The sequence below is a fragment of the Notolepis coatsorum genome (assembly GCF_963971535.1).
Source record: "Notolepis coatsorum genome assembly, chromosome: 18".
Taxonomy (NCBI): Eukaryota; Metazoa; Chordata; class Actinopteri; order Aulopiformes; family Paralepididae; genus Notolepis; species Notolepis coatsorum.
In genome coordinates, this window is record NC_140182.1 from 89,704,037 (window position 1) to 89,721,620 (window position 17,584).

A 17,584-nucleotide genomic window follows, 5' to 3' on the forward strand; every position below is an offset into this window, starting at 1 on the left:
ATATTGTTATACCAGGTGACTGGTCATCACTGTAATATTGTAATACTAGGGGACTGGTCATCACTGTAATATTGTAATACTAGGGGACTGGTCATTGCTGTAATATTGTAATACTAGGGGACTGGTCATTGCTGTAATATTGTTATACCAGGTGACTGGTCATCACTGTAATATTGTTATACCAGGTGACTGGTCATTGCTGTAATATTGTTATACTAGGGGACTGGTCATTGCTGTAATATTGTAATACCAGGTGACTGGTCATCACTGTAATATTGTTATACCAGGTGACTGGTCATCACTGTAATATTGTTATACCAGGTGACTGGTCATCACTGTAATATTGTAATACTAGGGGACTGGTCATCACTGTAATATTGTTATACCAGGTGACTGGTCATCACTGTAATATTGTTAGACTAGGGGACTGGTCATCACTGTAATATTGTAATACTAGGGGACTGGTCATTGCTGTAATATTGTAATACTAGGGGACTGGTCATCACTGTAATATTGTAATACTAGGGGACTGGTCATTGCTGTAATATTGTAATACTAGGGGACTGGTCATCACTGTAATATTGTAATACTAGGGGACTGGTCATTGCTGTAATATTGTAATACTAGGGGACTGGTCATTGCTGTAATATTGTAATACTAGGGGACTGGTCATTGCTGTAATATTGTTATACCAGGTGACTGGTCATCACTGTAATATTGTTATACCAGGTGACTGGTCATTGCTGTAATATTGTTATACTAGGGGACTGGTCATTGCTGTAATATTGTAATACCAGGTGACTGGTCATCACTGTAATATTGTTATACCAGGTGACTGGTCATCACTGTAATATTGTAATACTAGGGGACTGGTCATCACTGTAATATTGTTATACCAGGTGACTGGTCATCACTGTAATATTGTTATACTAGGGGACTGGTCATCACTGTAATATTGTAATACTAGGGGACTGGTCATCACTGTAATATTGTAATACTAGAGGACTGGTCATCACTGTAATATTGTAATACCAGGGGACTGGTCATCACTGTAATATTGTAATACCAGGGGACTGGTCATCACTGTAATATTGTAATACTAGGGGACTGGTCATCACTGTAATATTGTTATACCAGGTGACTGGTCATCACTGTAATATTGTAATACTAGGTGACTGGTCATCACTGTAATATTGTAATACCAGGTGACTGGTCATCACTGTAATATTGTAATACTAGGGGACTGGTCATCACTGTAATATTGTAATACTAGGGGACTGGTCATCACTGTAATATTGTAATACTAGGGGACTGGTCATCACTGTAATATTGTTATACCAGGTGACTGGTCATCACTGTAATATTGTAATACTAGGTGACTGGTCATCACTGTAATATTGTAATACTAGGGGACTGGTCATTGCTGTAATATTGTTATACCAGGTGACTGGTCATCACTGTAATATTGTAATACTAGGGGACTGGTCATCACTGTAATATTGTAATACTAGGGGACTGGTCATTGCTGTAATATTGTAATACTAGGTGACTGGTCATCACTGTAATATTGTAATACTAGGGGACTGGTCATTGCTGTAATATTGTAATACTAGGGGACTGGTCATCACTGTAATATTGTAATACTAGGGGACTGGTCATTGCTGTAATATTGTAATACTAGGGGACTGGTCATTGCTGTAATATTGTAATACTAGGGGACTGGTCATTGCTGTAATATTGTAATACTAGGGGACTGGTCATCACTGTAATATTGTAATACTAGGGGACTGGTCATTGCTGTAATATTGTAATACTAGGGGACTGGTCATCACTGTAATATTGTAATACTAGGTGACTGGTCATCACTGTAATATTGTAATACTAGGGGACTGGTCATCACTGTAATATTGTTATACCAGGTGACTGGTCATCACTGTAATATTGTAATACTAGGTGACTGGTCATCACTGTAATATTGTAATACTAGGGGACTGGTCATTGCTGTAATATTGTTATACCAGGTGACTGGTCATCACTGTAATATTGTAATACTAGGGGACTGGTCATCACTGTAATATTGTAATACTAGGGGACTGGTCATTGCTGTAATATTGTAATACTAGGGGACTGGTCATTGCTGTAATATTGTTATACCAGGTGACTGGTCATCACTGTAATATTGTTATACCAGGTGACTGGTCATTGCTGTAATATTGTTATACTAGGGGACTGGTCATTGCTGTAATATTGTAATACCAGGTGACTGGTCATCACTGTAATATTGTTATACCAGGTGACTGGTCATCACTGTAATATTGTTATACCAGGTGACTGGTCATCACTGTAATATTGTTATACCAGGTGACTGGTCATCACTGTAATATTGTAATACTAGGGGACTGGTCATTGCTGTAATATTGTAATACTAGGGGACTGGTCATTGCTGTAATATTGTAATACTAGGGGACTGGTCATCACTGTAATATTGTAATACTAGGGGACTGGTCATCACTGTAATATTGTAATACCAGGGGACTGGTCAGCAGTACAAATAGGCTAGCCTAGCAGGTAAATATATTCCTACAATAGGCTGCTGTATATAGTGGGCTATAGAGGGTTTTTAATAAACCACATGAAAAGGATATTGCAATTGCAATATCTGCAAAAGTAATTTAGTATTTAATCCTCCTTCTCTACCTCCTTTCTTTTCTCTACCTCCCTCCGTTCTCCATCTCTCATTCTCTCGCCAGTCAATGTTTAATTTGCCTCCATTCATTTATTGAAGGACACGTGTTCCTTCACAGGGGTCTGCCGCCTCCTGCATTCATCCAGAGCCTGAATAGGACGGAGGGATCAAGTGTTGACAGGGCAGTGAAACAGGCAGACGGAGTGAATGCGATGGTAGCCGCTGAGTGGCGGGTGTGTGTGTGTGAGGGGCAGACGGGGCTTCATGCAAGGACATGCGAGCTGAGCGACTGCCATGCAGATCTATTGAAATTCCATTTTGACGGTCACGGTACTCCGCGAAATGTGCCTGGCTCGGCACGGAACGGTACAGGTGTGAAAGGTCTTCCTGTGTGGAGGGACGCGGCGAGTGAATCGTAACCGGGCAATGTCAAGGACAAATATTCTCAAATCTAGAATAGCTATTGAGCGAAAAGGAGGCCCCGTGTGTTACAGCACATTACACAGATCACACATGCCTTGCTTTGTTAGGTTTGACTTGTGTTTGTTTGTGGTGAATTGCACCAGGTTGCATCACATTATCTAGATTTGTTTACCCCGGCAGTGGTGTGCGTCTTCTGTGCAATGGCTCGGCATGCACTTTGTTTGGAACTCGGGGATAGCTGTTGCTAAGGCGACAGCTAATACCAATCTTATTAGTGTGTGGAGGTCAAATAATGCATCATCTGTGTAGATGGTTATCATGAAATGCAATGAATATGTATATAATATATAATCATATAAATAATGCATTGTGTAATGATTAAAATGCAGAAACGGGGGATGGGATCAGGGCCGGAATAAATGTACAGGACAATCAGTGCTCTGCTTTGAATGAAGCAACACTGTAGCTTCACACCTGACATGCACCCTTGACATTTCCTCTGGGTTTTCCCTTTGATGAAAGTGTGTGTGTGTGTGTGTGTATGTGTGTATGTGTGTGTGTGTGTGTGTGTGTGTGTGTGTGTGTGTGTGTGTGTGTGTGTGTGTGTGTGTGTGTGTGTGTGTGTGTGTGTGTGTGTGTGTGTGTGTGTGTGTGTGTGTGTGTGTGTGTGTGTGAAAAAGAGAGCGGGAGCATACAAGCCTGTGTGTGCAAATGCACATTTGTACTAAATAAGTGTGCAAGATTGTATTTGTCCAAGCATCTGTGCAACTGCACATGTCACACTATTTCAAAGTAGGCCTATGTGTGTGTAACACATGCAAACTTAGCATGCATGCCCATGCAGTATTATTATCCCATTATTCCGAACACCCCTGAAATCCTGGAGCTTGTGGAGCTTGTAGACTAACCACACGCCTTCTCCGATACACGTGGAGTCGCCAGCCGCTTCTTTTCACCTGACAGCGAGGAGTTTCACTGGGGGAGCGCATTGCGCGAGGAGGTTCACACTAAAGCAGGCACATTTTCTATCCATTTGGGAAATGGCCAGTGACTACAACCTACTGTAAAGCCACTGGCTGCGTGTCTGAAAGGTCAGCGGTGGTGGGGTCAATACGAGTAGCGCATTGTGCACCGGATGAGTCCTGCTGGGAAAACCCTCTTTGTCTCCGTACACACTGGTGCTGCGGAACCTTTCTCTCACGGAAATGTGAAAGCTACTTAAGAGAACCTGGTGCTGTGCTATTGTAACTCTGCCCTCTCTCTCTCTGCTCTCTCTCTCTCTGCTCTCTCTCTCCTCTCTCTCTCTCTCTCTCTCTGCTCTCTCTCCCTCTCTCTCTCTCTTTCTCTCTCCCTCTCTCTCTATCTCTGCTCTCTCTCTCCCCTCTCTCTGCTCTCTCTCTCTGCTCTCTCTCCCCTCTCTCTCTCTCTGCTCTCTCTCTGCTCTCTCTCTCTGCTCTCTCTCCCCTCTCTCTCTCTGCTCTCTCTCTCCCCTCTCTCTGCTCTCTCTCTCTCTCTCTCTGTTCTCTTTCTCCCTCTCTCTCTCTCCCCTCTCTCTCTCTGCTCTCTCTCTCCCTCTGCTCTCCCCCTTTCTCTCTCTCTCTGCTCTCTCTCCCCTCTCTCTCTGCTCTCTATCTCCATCTCTCTCTCCCCTCTCTCTCTGCTCTCTATCTCCATCTCTCTCTCCCCCTCTCTCTATCTCTCTCTCTGCTTTCTCTCCCCTCTCTCCCTGCTCTCTGTCTCCATCTCTCTCTCTCCCCTCTCTCTCTCTGCTCTCTCTCTCACCCCCCCCTCTCTCTCTCTCTATCTCTGCTCTCACCCTTTACAGATATTGATGAGTGCGCTGAGGGGAAGCATTACTGCCGAGAGAACACCATGTGTGTCAACACCCCCGGCTCCTTCATGTGCATCTGCCACACAGGCTTCATCAGGATCGATGACTACTCCTGCACAGGTGGGTTCAGACCTCTGCCACGCGGGCTTCATCAGGATCGATGACTACTCCTGCACAGGTGGGTTCAGACCTCTGCCACACGGGCTTCATCAGGATCGATGACTACTCCTGCACAGGTGGGTTCAGACCTCTGCCACGCGGGCTTCATCAGGATCGATGACTACTCCTGCACAGGTGGGTTCAGACCTCTGCCACACAGGCTTCATCAGGATCGATGACTACTCCTGCACAGGTGGGTTCAGACCTCTGCCACGCAGGCTTCATCAGGATCGATGACTACTCCTGCACAGGTGGGTTCAGACCTCTGCCACACGGGCTTCATCAGGATCGATGACTACTCCTGCACAGGTGGGCTCCCTCCACAGACTTCTCACTGCTGCGCCCAAGTCTTCACCTCGCTGCAGCTACAGGGAAATGAATGGACTATTAATAGATCACTCCTAGCTTTGTCTGCGCTTCATGCAGCTGTGGTGAACAAAGCCTTGTACATGTCTCTCTGTCTGATAAGGCAGGGGATTCCAGTTTGTAAGTGGCAGTTTTTAGCATTGCAGATCAGGTAATTTAGTGTTAGCTTAATTTGGCTTTTAAAAACGTTATCAAAACGTAAAATCCTTTGGTGAAACACATTAACCCCACATGCAGTATCGATGACAAAATTACTGATAGACAGGAAAGGAAAAGACCATTCATTTCTGCCATAGGTGGGGGGAAAACAATGATGTGAAAACGTGTGAGAGGTCTAGATTCAAGAATCAAGATTCAATTCATTGCATACATACACAAGACATATAGTGAAATGAAGGTGGCCATGCCCGCCTTCGATTGTGCAAAAAATACAATAGAATAAAATACAATAGATAATAAAATAGACATGATAAAAAGTACTAAGATAAAATACAATACAATGCTAAGGTTACGAATTAAAAGGTAATGGGTCCTATGTACACTACTATACAATATCCTATACAATATACAGTTATACTATGTATACAGTACTAAACTATCCTAGCTATTCTAACTATACTGCACAGAACATACAGTTATGTCCCCCCCCCCCCTTTAAAGTGACCTTTTCCTTTGTGTTTAAAGTGACCTGTAGTGTGTGTGTGTGTGTGTGTGTGTGTGTGTGTGTGTGTGTGGAGGGATCAGTGTTCTGATGGCCTGGGGGAAGAAGCTGAGTCTGAGTCTCTCTGTTCTTGCTGCATGTATGCGTACAGTAGGCGCTTGCCTGACCGCAGCAGCTTGAACAGGCTATTGTTGGGGTGGTGAGGGTCCTTCATTATTCTGCAGGCTCTGGATTTGCACCTCCTATTGTATAAGTCCTGCAGGGGAGGTAGTGCAATACCCGTAGTACGCTCTGCTGAGCGCACCACTCTCTGGAGTGCCTTCCTGTCCTGGGCGGTGCAGTTGCCAAACCAGGCAGTGATATTCCCAGTCAGGATGCTCTCCACAGCCCTGGGAGTATCTTCCCCGATACTCTGTACTTCCTTAATTGTCTCAGGTGATAGAGGCGCTGCTTTGCCTTTTTCACTACAGTGTCTGTGTGTGTTGTCCATGTCAGGTCCTCAGTGATGTGGACTCCCAGGTACTTAAAACTGCTCACCCTGTCCACGATAGCCCCATTAATCCACCTGCTGTATTCTCCTAAAATCCACGATCATGTCTAATGGCCCTCTCACCAGTGTTGTGCTAGTTACTGAAAAATAGTAACTCAGTTACTTTACTAGTTACTCATTTCAAAAGTAACTCCGTTACGTTACTAGTTACTTACACCCAAAAGTAATGCGTTACTGTGAAAAGTAACTATTTATTTACTTGAAGAATAAAAAAATTGCTCCCATGCAGATACTCAAAATCGGTTGATCAACTTGACAGTTTCCATTCACATCACTGAACTCTGCTAAGCAATGTGGTCTAGAGATACAAACACAAATCTGACACAAACACAAATGTCCCGACGTAATAAGAAATGCACCGTGCCAAATTGCTCGGGGAGGTTGAGCGCAGGCACGTTTAGGTTGCGCGCATGCACGTTTAGGTTGAGCGCGTGCACGTTTAGGTTGAGCGCATGCACTTTAAGGTTCTAGGTTGAAAATAAGTGCTTGAACAGCCTTGATATCTGTCGCCGGAGCGTTTCATTATAATAAACCGTCTTGCAACGTTGTTTAAGATATCAATCGTGCATTGCAACGTTAGAATAGTTAGGATATCAATTGTGCATGAAAGGACTATATTTATATTGTTGATTTCGTTGATCAACTTGAGTTTCCATTCATTTACATTCACATCACTGCACTCACCTCACCAGTGTCTGTCGAGATGTAACGTTATTCCAGCAGCAACATTTTCTTTATCTCATTTCCATGTTGTACTATTCTCTCTCCAAGTAGTTGGAAATAGTTTTCCGTCCCATTTGCTGTGTGTCGCCTCGTATCATTCTACGCGGGTGGCGAGTGGCTTTGGATGAGTCCTGGTAGTTAACGTTAGACTCCAGTATCTTTGAGCCAAAACACAAATGACATAACTAAAACGCTATTTTCTTTTCGCTCGACAAAAGAGAAATACGCGAGGGCGCTGGGCGCTGCCATTATCAGTCAGGAATAGTAAACAAAACACGCCCCCAGCACAGCATTTCCCCGCAGCCAGAGAGGATATGAGGATAATAATAATAATAATAATAATAATAATAATAATAATAATAATCGCTACCGCTCGCTATCAATCTACGCCGTATATAACGCAAATAACGCAGTGACGAACCATTCAGTAACGTAAGTAGCGTTACTGAATTTCAAAAGTAATGCGTTAGAGTACTAGTTATCGCCAAAAGTAACTTCGTTACTGTAATGCGTTACTTTGTAACGCGTTAGTCCCAACACTGCCTCTCACACACTGGAGCTAAGGCGAGAGGAACACTATACATGTCTGTGAGTTTCCACTACAGGAGCTGTTAGGGAGACATTTCATTAAAAGTTTTCAGACAGTCATTTCATTTTATTGACCGGAATGTGAAGAGATACATACAGGGAGTTATATTATCGTACTTGGCATCGCGTCCCGCTCTTAAGCCATACCGAGATATACCTCATCTCATGTACCTACTGTACACCATCAACGAAAAATACACCCACCACCTGCCAGGCCCCGCCCCTATAGAGGCGTACTATAAAGTACTAGGCGTGGTCACCACTCACTCTTCCTCTATTTAGTTTCCATCATAGCGGTCGCAAGTCGCCCTATGTAACTAGTGCTATGAAAAGATTAGATAAATTGCGAAATGTTGAATGCTTACCGGAGGTTTGCTTACCCCTGGAATCTTCGGGGCATGTTTCAGCGACACGTCGGGCCTATTCTGATGTTTCCTCGTCTGGTGGCAGCAGATCAAGGAGCAGCGTGCAAGGTTTGGCTATCGAGCCGGCTTGTACACAGGTAGGCCCTGTGTCATCAGGCATTGATGTTGGTGTTAGTAATGCTGTGGCCAGGGGCGGGATGGCTTGGTGAACGTTCCACTGCAGTGGACAATTTCCGAGCGATCCTGGAGCATGCTGCTAACACTAATGCTACTAATGCTACTGCTAATGCTAATGCTGAAATGGGTCGTTGTTCTAATATTCCCCGCCGTGGGACGTTGCCGCTTTTCCCTCCTCTTGCCCGGTTCATTGATCATTGATGAAGGTCAGTCGGTAGCTAATGTGGGGGGTTTCGCTGAGTCTTATTAATCTTTTTTACGGGTAAAAGGGCTGACAACAGGGTGCAGGCCGGGTGTACCGTGGCTAAGTAGCCAGGTAGCTTTGATCCTGTGCCCCGGCGGGGATGAACGATGTCCCACCCGGCCGATGCTTGAGAGCGAATCGGCTCGGAGGGTGGCAGTATGGACGGATGAGGTATACTGCTGCAGGATGGTTTTTAGCGGCGGCCAGTGTTATGGCTCAGCTGGCTATTTTCCTATCCACATTGGCGTCGGGTAGTGGGGCTATGGGTCCAGCCGACATTATAAACATGTTGCATGTTTGTGGTGTTATAGAGATCTTGACTCAGTCGCAAGCTATAACTGTGGGGAGGATTAGGATGCTATCAACGTTTGTTAATAGGCATGTCTGGTTGGAGCACTCTCCTCTTGGGGAAGAGGATATGTTTTCTCTCCTCACGACTCCTTTTTCCACGGAAGGACTTTTTGGTCGTTCTGTGGAGGCGCAGGCGGTTGTTGATCTGGGTCCCACGCCGCCTCACGCTGTGCAGCCAGAGGTTGGAGCATGGCCTCGTCAACGACTGTGGCGAGGCCCTCGACAGGCGGCCATGTTTCCCCCGCCAGTGGTACCCTGGGCGGAGAGTCAACGGGGATCCACGAGGCCGACAGCCTTGGCGGCCGAGGGATCTGCCATTTTGGGTGTATTCGGCTTGGATCAAACAAGCCGTCGTCATTCTGCCGCGAGCAGCCCGCTCCCCGTTCAATCCTCTCTCCGTCACCAACGGAAGAGGGGCTCTGATCGTTTTCCTTTGGCTGCGGGCCGCGAACCTTCTTTGAAGCGCATGCGGCCCCACTTTTCACTTCTCATGGGGACAGGGGCTGACACCCAGTTGATGGCTGAGCCTGGGTCTGTCCGTGAGAATGTTGTGCTGTCGCGTGGCTCCTGCACCACACGTTGTGTGATGGGTGAGCCTGGTGTTACGGCTGCCACTAGTTACAGTGGTCAGCAGGGGGACTCGAGGCCTCTTCAGTTGAATGCACAGCAAGGGTTACCCCGGCCTCGCCTTCGCCAGGCGGGGTGTCACGCTGATGCCTCCCACTACCGTGAGAGCGGCAGTGGTCTGCAAAGAAGAGGCGAGCGTGATTTGGGTGATAGCAATATCACTGCAGGGCTATGGCGTGTAGGAGCCCATGGGGTCCTCACGCCTTGCGTGTCTAGCTGTAGAACAACTCCTCAGCATGCGCTAGAGGGGTGTTCAGGGGGGGGAAGTGTGTCAACCAGTTTGATGGCAGCTTCTCCCGTATCAAACCGGCCCTTTCTGTCGGGGTCCCCCCTTGGGTGCGTCGCACAGCGGGAGGGACCGGGCCAACTATCTACTGTTACTGACGGCGGGTGCGCTGTGGGATTATTTTCACATATGGCGACAAGAATGCCGTTTGGAGGGGTCGATAGAGAGAACGTTGAGGGAGGGGCTTGTTTTGCAGTTCGCACAACCCCACCCTCCGTTCTCAGGTTTGGTGCCGACCCTATTGTCAGGGTCAGAAGCAGTGACAGCCCTGGCCGACGAGATCCAATCTCTGTTGGCGAAGCAGGCCGTAGTCGTGGTCCCGAGAGAGGACGCGATGTCAGGCGTCTACTCCCGTTATTTTCTGGTGCCCAAAAAAACGGGAGGGGTCAGACCTATACTGGATCTGTCCGCGTTCAATCGTATGATTGTAGCGAGACCATTCAGAATGTTGACCGTCAAACTCCTGCTGCTTGCTGTCAGAAGGGGAGACTGGTTCACCTCCATAGACCTAAAGCAGGGGTCAGCAACCTTTACTATCAAAAGAGCCACTTTCCCCCCGTCCCACAAAATAAAATGCTCAGGGAGCCGCACAACCTATTTACCCTTAAAATGAAGATAACACAGTGTATAACGTTTTATATATCCCCAAGCATACCCCACATTTAGCATAAAACGCCTGACAATTGCATACCCAAAGTAATTTGCGATTTATTATACTTTATACTTATAGCACACAGTTTGTTGCATTAATGGGATTATAAAGCAAAAACAAGAAAAGTTTTGACTTTTTAATTGCTGTTTTTACCTGTTATAACAAAGGAAAACCTCAAACTCTTATGAAGAGGAGACAAAACACTGTTGTCTGTAGACCGACTTTGAAATAAAACCCTGAACTATTCAGGTATATTTGAGTCCTTCCCTTATTTGTGGAACATTTATAAAATAAAAAGTAGTCCACTTTGAAAAATGACTACCATGTGTAGACCTACTTTGAAATAAAACACAGACAAGGAGAAAAAACACTGGCATCTGTAGACCTACTTTGAAATAAAACCCTGAACTATGCAGCTCTATTAGAGTCCTTCCCTTATTTGTCGAAAATCTATAAAATAAAAATAAAAATATTTTGTTGTTCGCAAATTTGGCACCACATATCACTAAGGTAAGCCTTTTGTTGACTAAATATCTTAGTTGATGAAATATTTTTTCATTTCAGTGTCACAGTATGACATCGATCTCCAAAATAAGAGAAAAAGAAATAATAATAAAAAAAAAAAGTAAACATTTTTATTTAATTTTTTTAGCCAGGGAGCCGCAGCTGATTGGCTAAAGAGCCGCATGCGGCCTCAAGGCCGCAGGTTGCCTACCCCTGACCTAAAGGATGCGTATTTTCACATCCCGATTTTCCCTCCTCACAGGAAGTTCCTGCGGTTCCTGTTTCAGGGCGTAGCGTACGAGTACCAGAGGTTACCGTTCGGCTATTCTCTGGCTCCCTGCACATTCACCAAGTGCGTAGCGACTGCGCTGGAGCCTCTACGTCATCGGGGAATACAGGTTCTATTCTATCTCTACGACATTCTACTCCTCAGCCGGTCGGAGGAGGTTGCCAGGTCTCATACCAGGCTGGTGGTGGAATTCCTCACCAGGCTGGGTTTTGCTGTGAACTGGAAGAAGAGTACACCTCTTCCCAGTCAACAGGTGGAGTACTTGGGTTTGACACTGAGGTCAAGGCCCATGATTGTAACCCTCTCGGAGCAGCGGAGGGTGTCTATCCTTTTCCGTCTGGGAGGGACGGTCACGGCGCTGCAAGTGATGCGCCTGCTCGGTATGATGGCATCTGCTCACACGGTGGTTCCTCTTGGCCTCCTCTTCATGAGGAGGATACAGAGGTGGTTCTTCTCTATGGGGATAGATCCGGTGAGGGGCAAATGGAAACGGTTGACGGTTCCTTTGTCGATATGGGGAGATCTCGCCCATTGGAGGAGGCTGGGTATCCTCACCATTGGGGTCCCCATGGGCAGCAGGCGCTCACACGTCACGGTCTTCACCGACGCCTCTCTCACGGGTTGGGGAGGGACGTGTCGGACCAACGCAGTGGGGGGCAGCTGGACGAAGGTCCATGCTGGCCCGTCTACCCTGCACATCAATGTGTTGGAATTGAAGGCGGTCCTCCTGGTCCTCAAACGGTTGGACCACCTGGTGGTAGGCGAGCACGTTCTGGTCAGAACGGACAGTATGACGGCAGCGGCGTATATTAACAGGCAGGGTGGGACTCGTTCCATCCGCCTGCACCGGGCGGCGGTCGAACTTTGGCTGCGCAGTCTGAGGGCGCTCCACATCCCTGGTGTAGAGAATGTGGGCGCAGATATGATGTCTCGGGGCGGTCCTCGTTACGACGAGTGGGAACTCCGCCACGATATAGTCAGGCAGATCTGGGATCGCTTCGGGGAGGCCTCGGTGGATCTGTTTGCGAGCCGACGTTCTCACAAGTGCCCCTTGTGGTTCTCGGTCAGTCGGGCAGATCATCCCCCCTTGGGGGTGGATGCCTTCTCGATCTTTCCATGGCCGCCCGGCCTTCTGTACGCCTTTCCTCCTGTACAGCTGTTGAGTCAGCTGTTGGAGCGGATACGGAGGGAGCGCAGGACGGTGATCCTGGTCGCGCCGGACCGGGGCACGGCAGTGTGGTTCCCGGTCTTGATCCAGCTACTGGTCGCTCCGCCTTGGGTTACTCCTTGGTCGGCGACGGCCCTCTCTCAGCAACACGGGTCGCTGTTTCAGTACCCGGTGTTGGGCCAACGTCTGATGGCGTGGCTGGTGGGAGGGTAAGTCTGGAGAGGATGGACCCTTCTGTGGTTGATACCATCCGGAATGCGCATGCTCCCTCCACTGTCGCGCTTTACGCGGGCAGATGTTGTATGTTCCAAGAGTGGTGTAAGGCGGGGGGCCGGGACCCAGTCTCCTGCCCCCTGGATGCTGTCCTTGGTTACCTCCAGTCTCTCCTTGATAGACTGTCGGCTTCGACGGTGAGGGTATATGCAGCAGCTTTATCCTCCTATCATGAAGGATTTGAGGGGGATGTCTTGTTCAGCCACCCTCTTGTGAAGCGTTTCCTGCTTGGCGCTCGACGCGTTAAGCCGGTGCAACGCTCTTTGGCTCCGAGTTGGGATCTTCAATTGGTCCTCGGTCGGTTGTCCTTGGCCCCGTTTGAGCCGCTTGAGCAAGCGCCGTTGGAACGGCTGTCATTCAAGATCGCGTTCTTGCTGGCCGTCACCTCCGCTAATTGCGTGGGTGAGCTCTGTGCTCTTTCGGTACGTCCAGAGTGCCTGTCTTTTCGTTCCGATTGCGGTGCCACTCTGCGGCCTAATCCTGCCTTCGTGCCTAAGAATATCCGGAGTTCCTTCCGCTCCAGGGATATTGTGGTTCAGGCGTTTCATCCGCCTCCTCACGCTAGTGAGTTAGATGCGGGCCTTCACCTGTCATGTCCGGTCCGTGCTTTGGGAATTTAACTCAGCCGTACTCAGGACCTCAGGGTTACCGATCAGCTTTTTGTCTGTCACGGTGGTTCTCGTGCCGGTAAGGCACTATCGAAACAGCGCCTGTCCCGTTGGTTGTGCGAGGGCATTGCCCTCTGCTACACGTTGGCCGGGCTGGATCCCCCTGGGGGCGTCAGGGCGCACTCCACTCGTGGGGTGGCAGCTTCTGCCGCTCTGCTGGGTGGGGCCTCGGTGGAGGACATCTGTGCTGCAGCTTCATGGTCCTCCCCGGGCCCCTTCGTAAGGTTTTACCTCATGGACATGACCGGGGGTTCTGTCTCCCAGGCGGTTCTGGGGTCTGTGGCCTCTCCTGCTTCCCGTCCTTTGGTAGGGTAGCAGGGGTGTGTGGGTATGGGCCACAGTGTGTTGGGTCACACATGGTTCCGCCTGTGCTGTGTGTTCAAGGGGTTCTAGTTCCCTCTTGCTCGCACTCGGGTGGAGTTGACTGCACCCCCCCTTCATTAGGAAGGATGGGGTGACGGGACTCCCCAACCCCTTGATGTGGGCTTACGGGTCCTCAGGGGGTGCATCTGTCGGGCCTCGCGTCCGCTCTACCCCATATCTCGTTATGGCTTAAGAGCGGGACGCGATGCCAAGTACGATAATATAACGACAGGTTATGTATATAACCTAGTTATATGAGTACTGGCTAAGCGTCCCGCTCTTAAGCGGCCCTGAGTTCCCTTGGGGAATCTTTTCCTGGAAACGGATTTTTTACGAGGAAGAGTGAGTGGTGACCACACCTAGTACTTTATAGTACGCCTCTATAGGGGCGGGGCCTGGCAGGTGGTGGGTGTATTTGTTTTTCGTTGATGGTGTACAGTAGGTACTTGAGATGAGGTATATCTCGGTATGGCTTAAGAGCGGGACGCTTAGCCAGTAGTACTCATATAACTAGGTTATATACATAACCTGTCGACAGTGGGCGAGAGGCAGAGAGACTGTGTGAAATAGAACAACAGTGGGAAATAAAATAAATCCATTTACCGTTTACATCAAAGAATGTTGTGACAAAGAGACACTTCATCTATGCAAACATTTGGTGCCGACCATGCGCCGTGATTGGACGAGAGGCATTCCATGACTGATCATAACTTGTACCTTACAACTTAATCTATAACTCTGCGTTAATTGCATTCAAGTTGAATGTACTTTAACTCATGCAGCGCCGGCCATTTTCCTCATCCTGTTCTAGTTAGGCCATGCTTTAAAAGATAGGAGTGCGTCACCTTGTTTGTAGAGCTATATCTATATTCTATATTATAGCTATGGATACAATACTATGGTCATCTGACAGTAACTATCTTCTATCTTATTCCATTACGTTTATTGAGTCTTTTGAGTTCTTTATTGCCATCGAGGCTTATTGAGTTTTCATCAAGGAGCCTCCTCTATCCTTTATCCCCACATCTCTATCTTTCATTTGGTGTGTGCACCGTCTCGCTGGCAGAAGATTCCATTACCATTGTAATTGTATGATGTATGAGGGAGAAAAATCAGTAGCCAATTAAAACCCATTCCTTCTTCTTTTAAAAGGAAAAGTGGTGTAAAAGCAACATCAGACGCTAGATCGTGGTTACTGGCACGGTGTGCTGATATAACACGCCGCCATAACTGTGATATATGGTAGCGCTCCTCCCTCTTGTTTGCTATCACTCGAATACCTGTAAAATAAACTGTAAACAGTGGCCATGTGCCCGACTTGACACCCTGGGGTGTTGAATCTCTCCGGCTAAACGCTCTCGTCTATGAATCTGTTGCTGTTACTCTGTGATTATGCACAGCCCATTCATTTCATATGCATAGTTTGATTTGCTCCTATTGGATTTGCTCTGATTACCAGCTCCACATTAAATAACATGTAACACACACACACACACACACACACACACACACACACACACACACACACACACACACACACACACACACACACACACACACACACACACACACACACACACACACACACACACACACACACACACACACACACACACACAAATCAACATGATTGTGTGTGGTTCAGTGTGAGATGGCTTTAGCGAAGGCACAATGAGTCTCGGTTGAATATGGACATAATGTTCTGAATTGATTGTGGATCGCGTTTGCTTTGTGCAGATTACAAACCCATCTCTCTCTCTCTTTCTCTCTCTCTGATGCCAACTCATAACTTTATGATTCCATAATTACTGTCTCATTCCAGCTTCTGTGTTATTGTGTGTTTCTGTATTCCATTATATTGAGCAATTATTATTTTCAACAATGGATTTGTTTGCAGTTTTACTCTCATTAAAAAGACTTCCCAGTTGTTTGGAGAGGAACTTTGGCAAGAGAGGGCTTTCTGTGAGAACTTTTGTCCTTTGAAAATGTCAGTGTGCCGGGCGGCTGATTGGTGCAGTGGGCAAGGCGCTCGCCACTAACGCAGGATACGCTGGGTTCGAGCCCAGCTCTCGGCGTTGCTACCGGCTGGCCGGTCATTCATACTAACACAATTGGCAAGTGTTAGAGGGTGGGGAAGCCGGTGGGTGGGGATTGGACGTTGTGGACAGCGACTCCTACAGGTCGGTTTGGTGACGCCGGCGCGGCGGAAGCAGGAAGTATCGGGGGCAGCGTGAGCCTCCCACGCGTTACTCCTCGCCACTGTGAGTTCGAGCTGCTGCGGTGAAAAGATGCGACAGGCTGCCTCCTCGGGTACCGGAGGGGACACGTGATGCAAGGCTTCTGTCCTCACTACAACCGACCAGTGGGAGGCATAGTCTAGCAACGTTCAAGACAGGGGAGGGGAGAATTGGATAATATGAAATTGGGATGGGAGAAAAAATTTAAAAATGGGCAGAAAAAGTGGATAAAACAAAAAAGAAAATGTCAGCGTGCAATTCTTTTTTGATAGATGAACAAACGTTGAAAGTCTCTGATCAAAGCAGAAACCAACGTCAATCCCAATCTGAAGAAGAGAGGACTCTGTGAGTCTTTGTTCTCACTGTCTGCTAGCGCTGCAGCTCTGCTCCTCTGCACCGGATTAGCTTCTGGTCACAGAATAGAATGTCATCCAGATAAAAAAAAAAGAAAAGAAAATACGTATAATTTCCAAGTTCACAACGGAGCGGTCTCCATCCTTGATCGCAAGATGGCCACCGGTGAAGTACGCGGGAGACTCCGCCATCTAGTGTTATATATCTATGGTCTCCATCCTTGATCTCGAGGGTGAGTGACACGATGCCTTTCCCAGCAGATCTGAGTGGCAGCTCTGCCTCACTCATCACCAGTTGCTTACAGCTTGTGGAACATGAGGCTAAGTAGCTCCCTGTGTACACCATCTCAGAGGAGGTAGCGATGCGCTGCACTTCCCTCCCCATCTGTGATTAAAAAAGCAATTTGTGCCAGTGCAAACTAACTAGAGAGCCGGAGGATTTGGGGGGTTCCCCCGGCCTCCCCTGCCGCACCGCACGCGCTTGGATTATATCCGTATGAGACTCAGCAAGAGACAGTGAACGTTCCGATGGAGATTCCCCATTTCCTGTTCCACCTGGGCCTCCAGCGACGGTCCTCTTTCCCTCTTCCTTTGTCAACGGAAATCAGGAGACAGAGAGAAGGGGGGGGGTCAAGGATATGCAACGTTGTGTGTTTCAAGTTTCCGGAAGGTGCGAACAAAGCAAGAAGGAGCGACTTTGCCTTTTTCACTACAGTGTCTGTGTGTGTTGTCCATGTCAGGTCCTCAGTGATGTGGACTCCCAGGTACTTAAAACTGTTCACCCTGTCCACGATAGCCCCATTAATCCACCTGCTGTATTCTCCTAAAATCCACGATCATGTCTAATGGCCCCCTCACACACTGGAGCTAAGGCGAGAGGAACACTATACAAGTTTGTGAGTTTCCACTACAGGAGCTGTTAGACATTTCATTCAAGGTTTTCAGACAGTCATTTAATTTTATTGTCCGGGAATGTGAAGAGATACATACAGGGAGACAGTGGGCGAGAGGCAGAGAGACTGTGTGAAATAGAACGACAG

General features: G+C 47.6%; 1 protein-coding gene across 1 annotated transcript in view; it reads left to right on the top strand.

Moving 5' to 3' along the window:
- Positions 1 to 17,584, top strand: part of nell2a (neural EGFL like 2a) — a gene marked incomplete at its 5' end in the record, with an annotated part of 149,703 nt that overhangs the window by 71,467 nt on the left and 60,652 nt on the right. Inside the window, 1 exon segment of the mRNA XM_084335273.1 lies at positions 4,935 to 5,060. Coding sequence (XP_084191399.1) covers positions 4,935 to 5,060 — 126 coding nt within the window.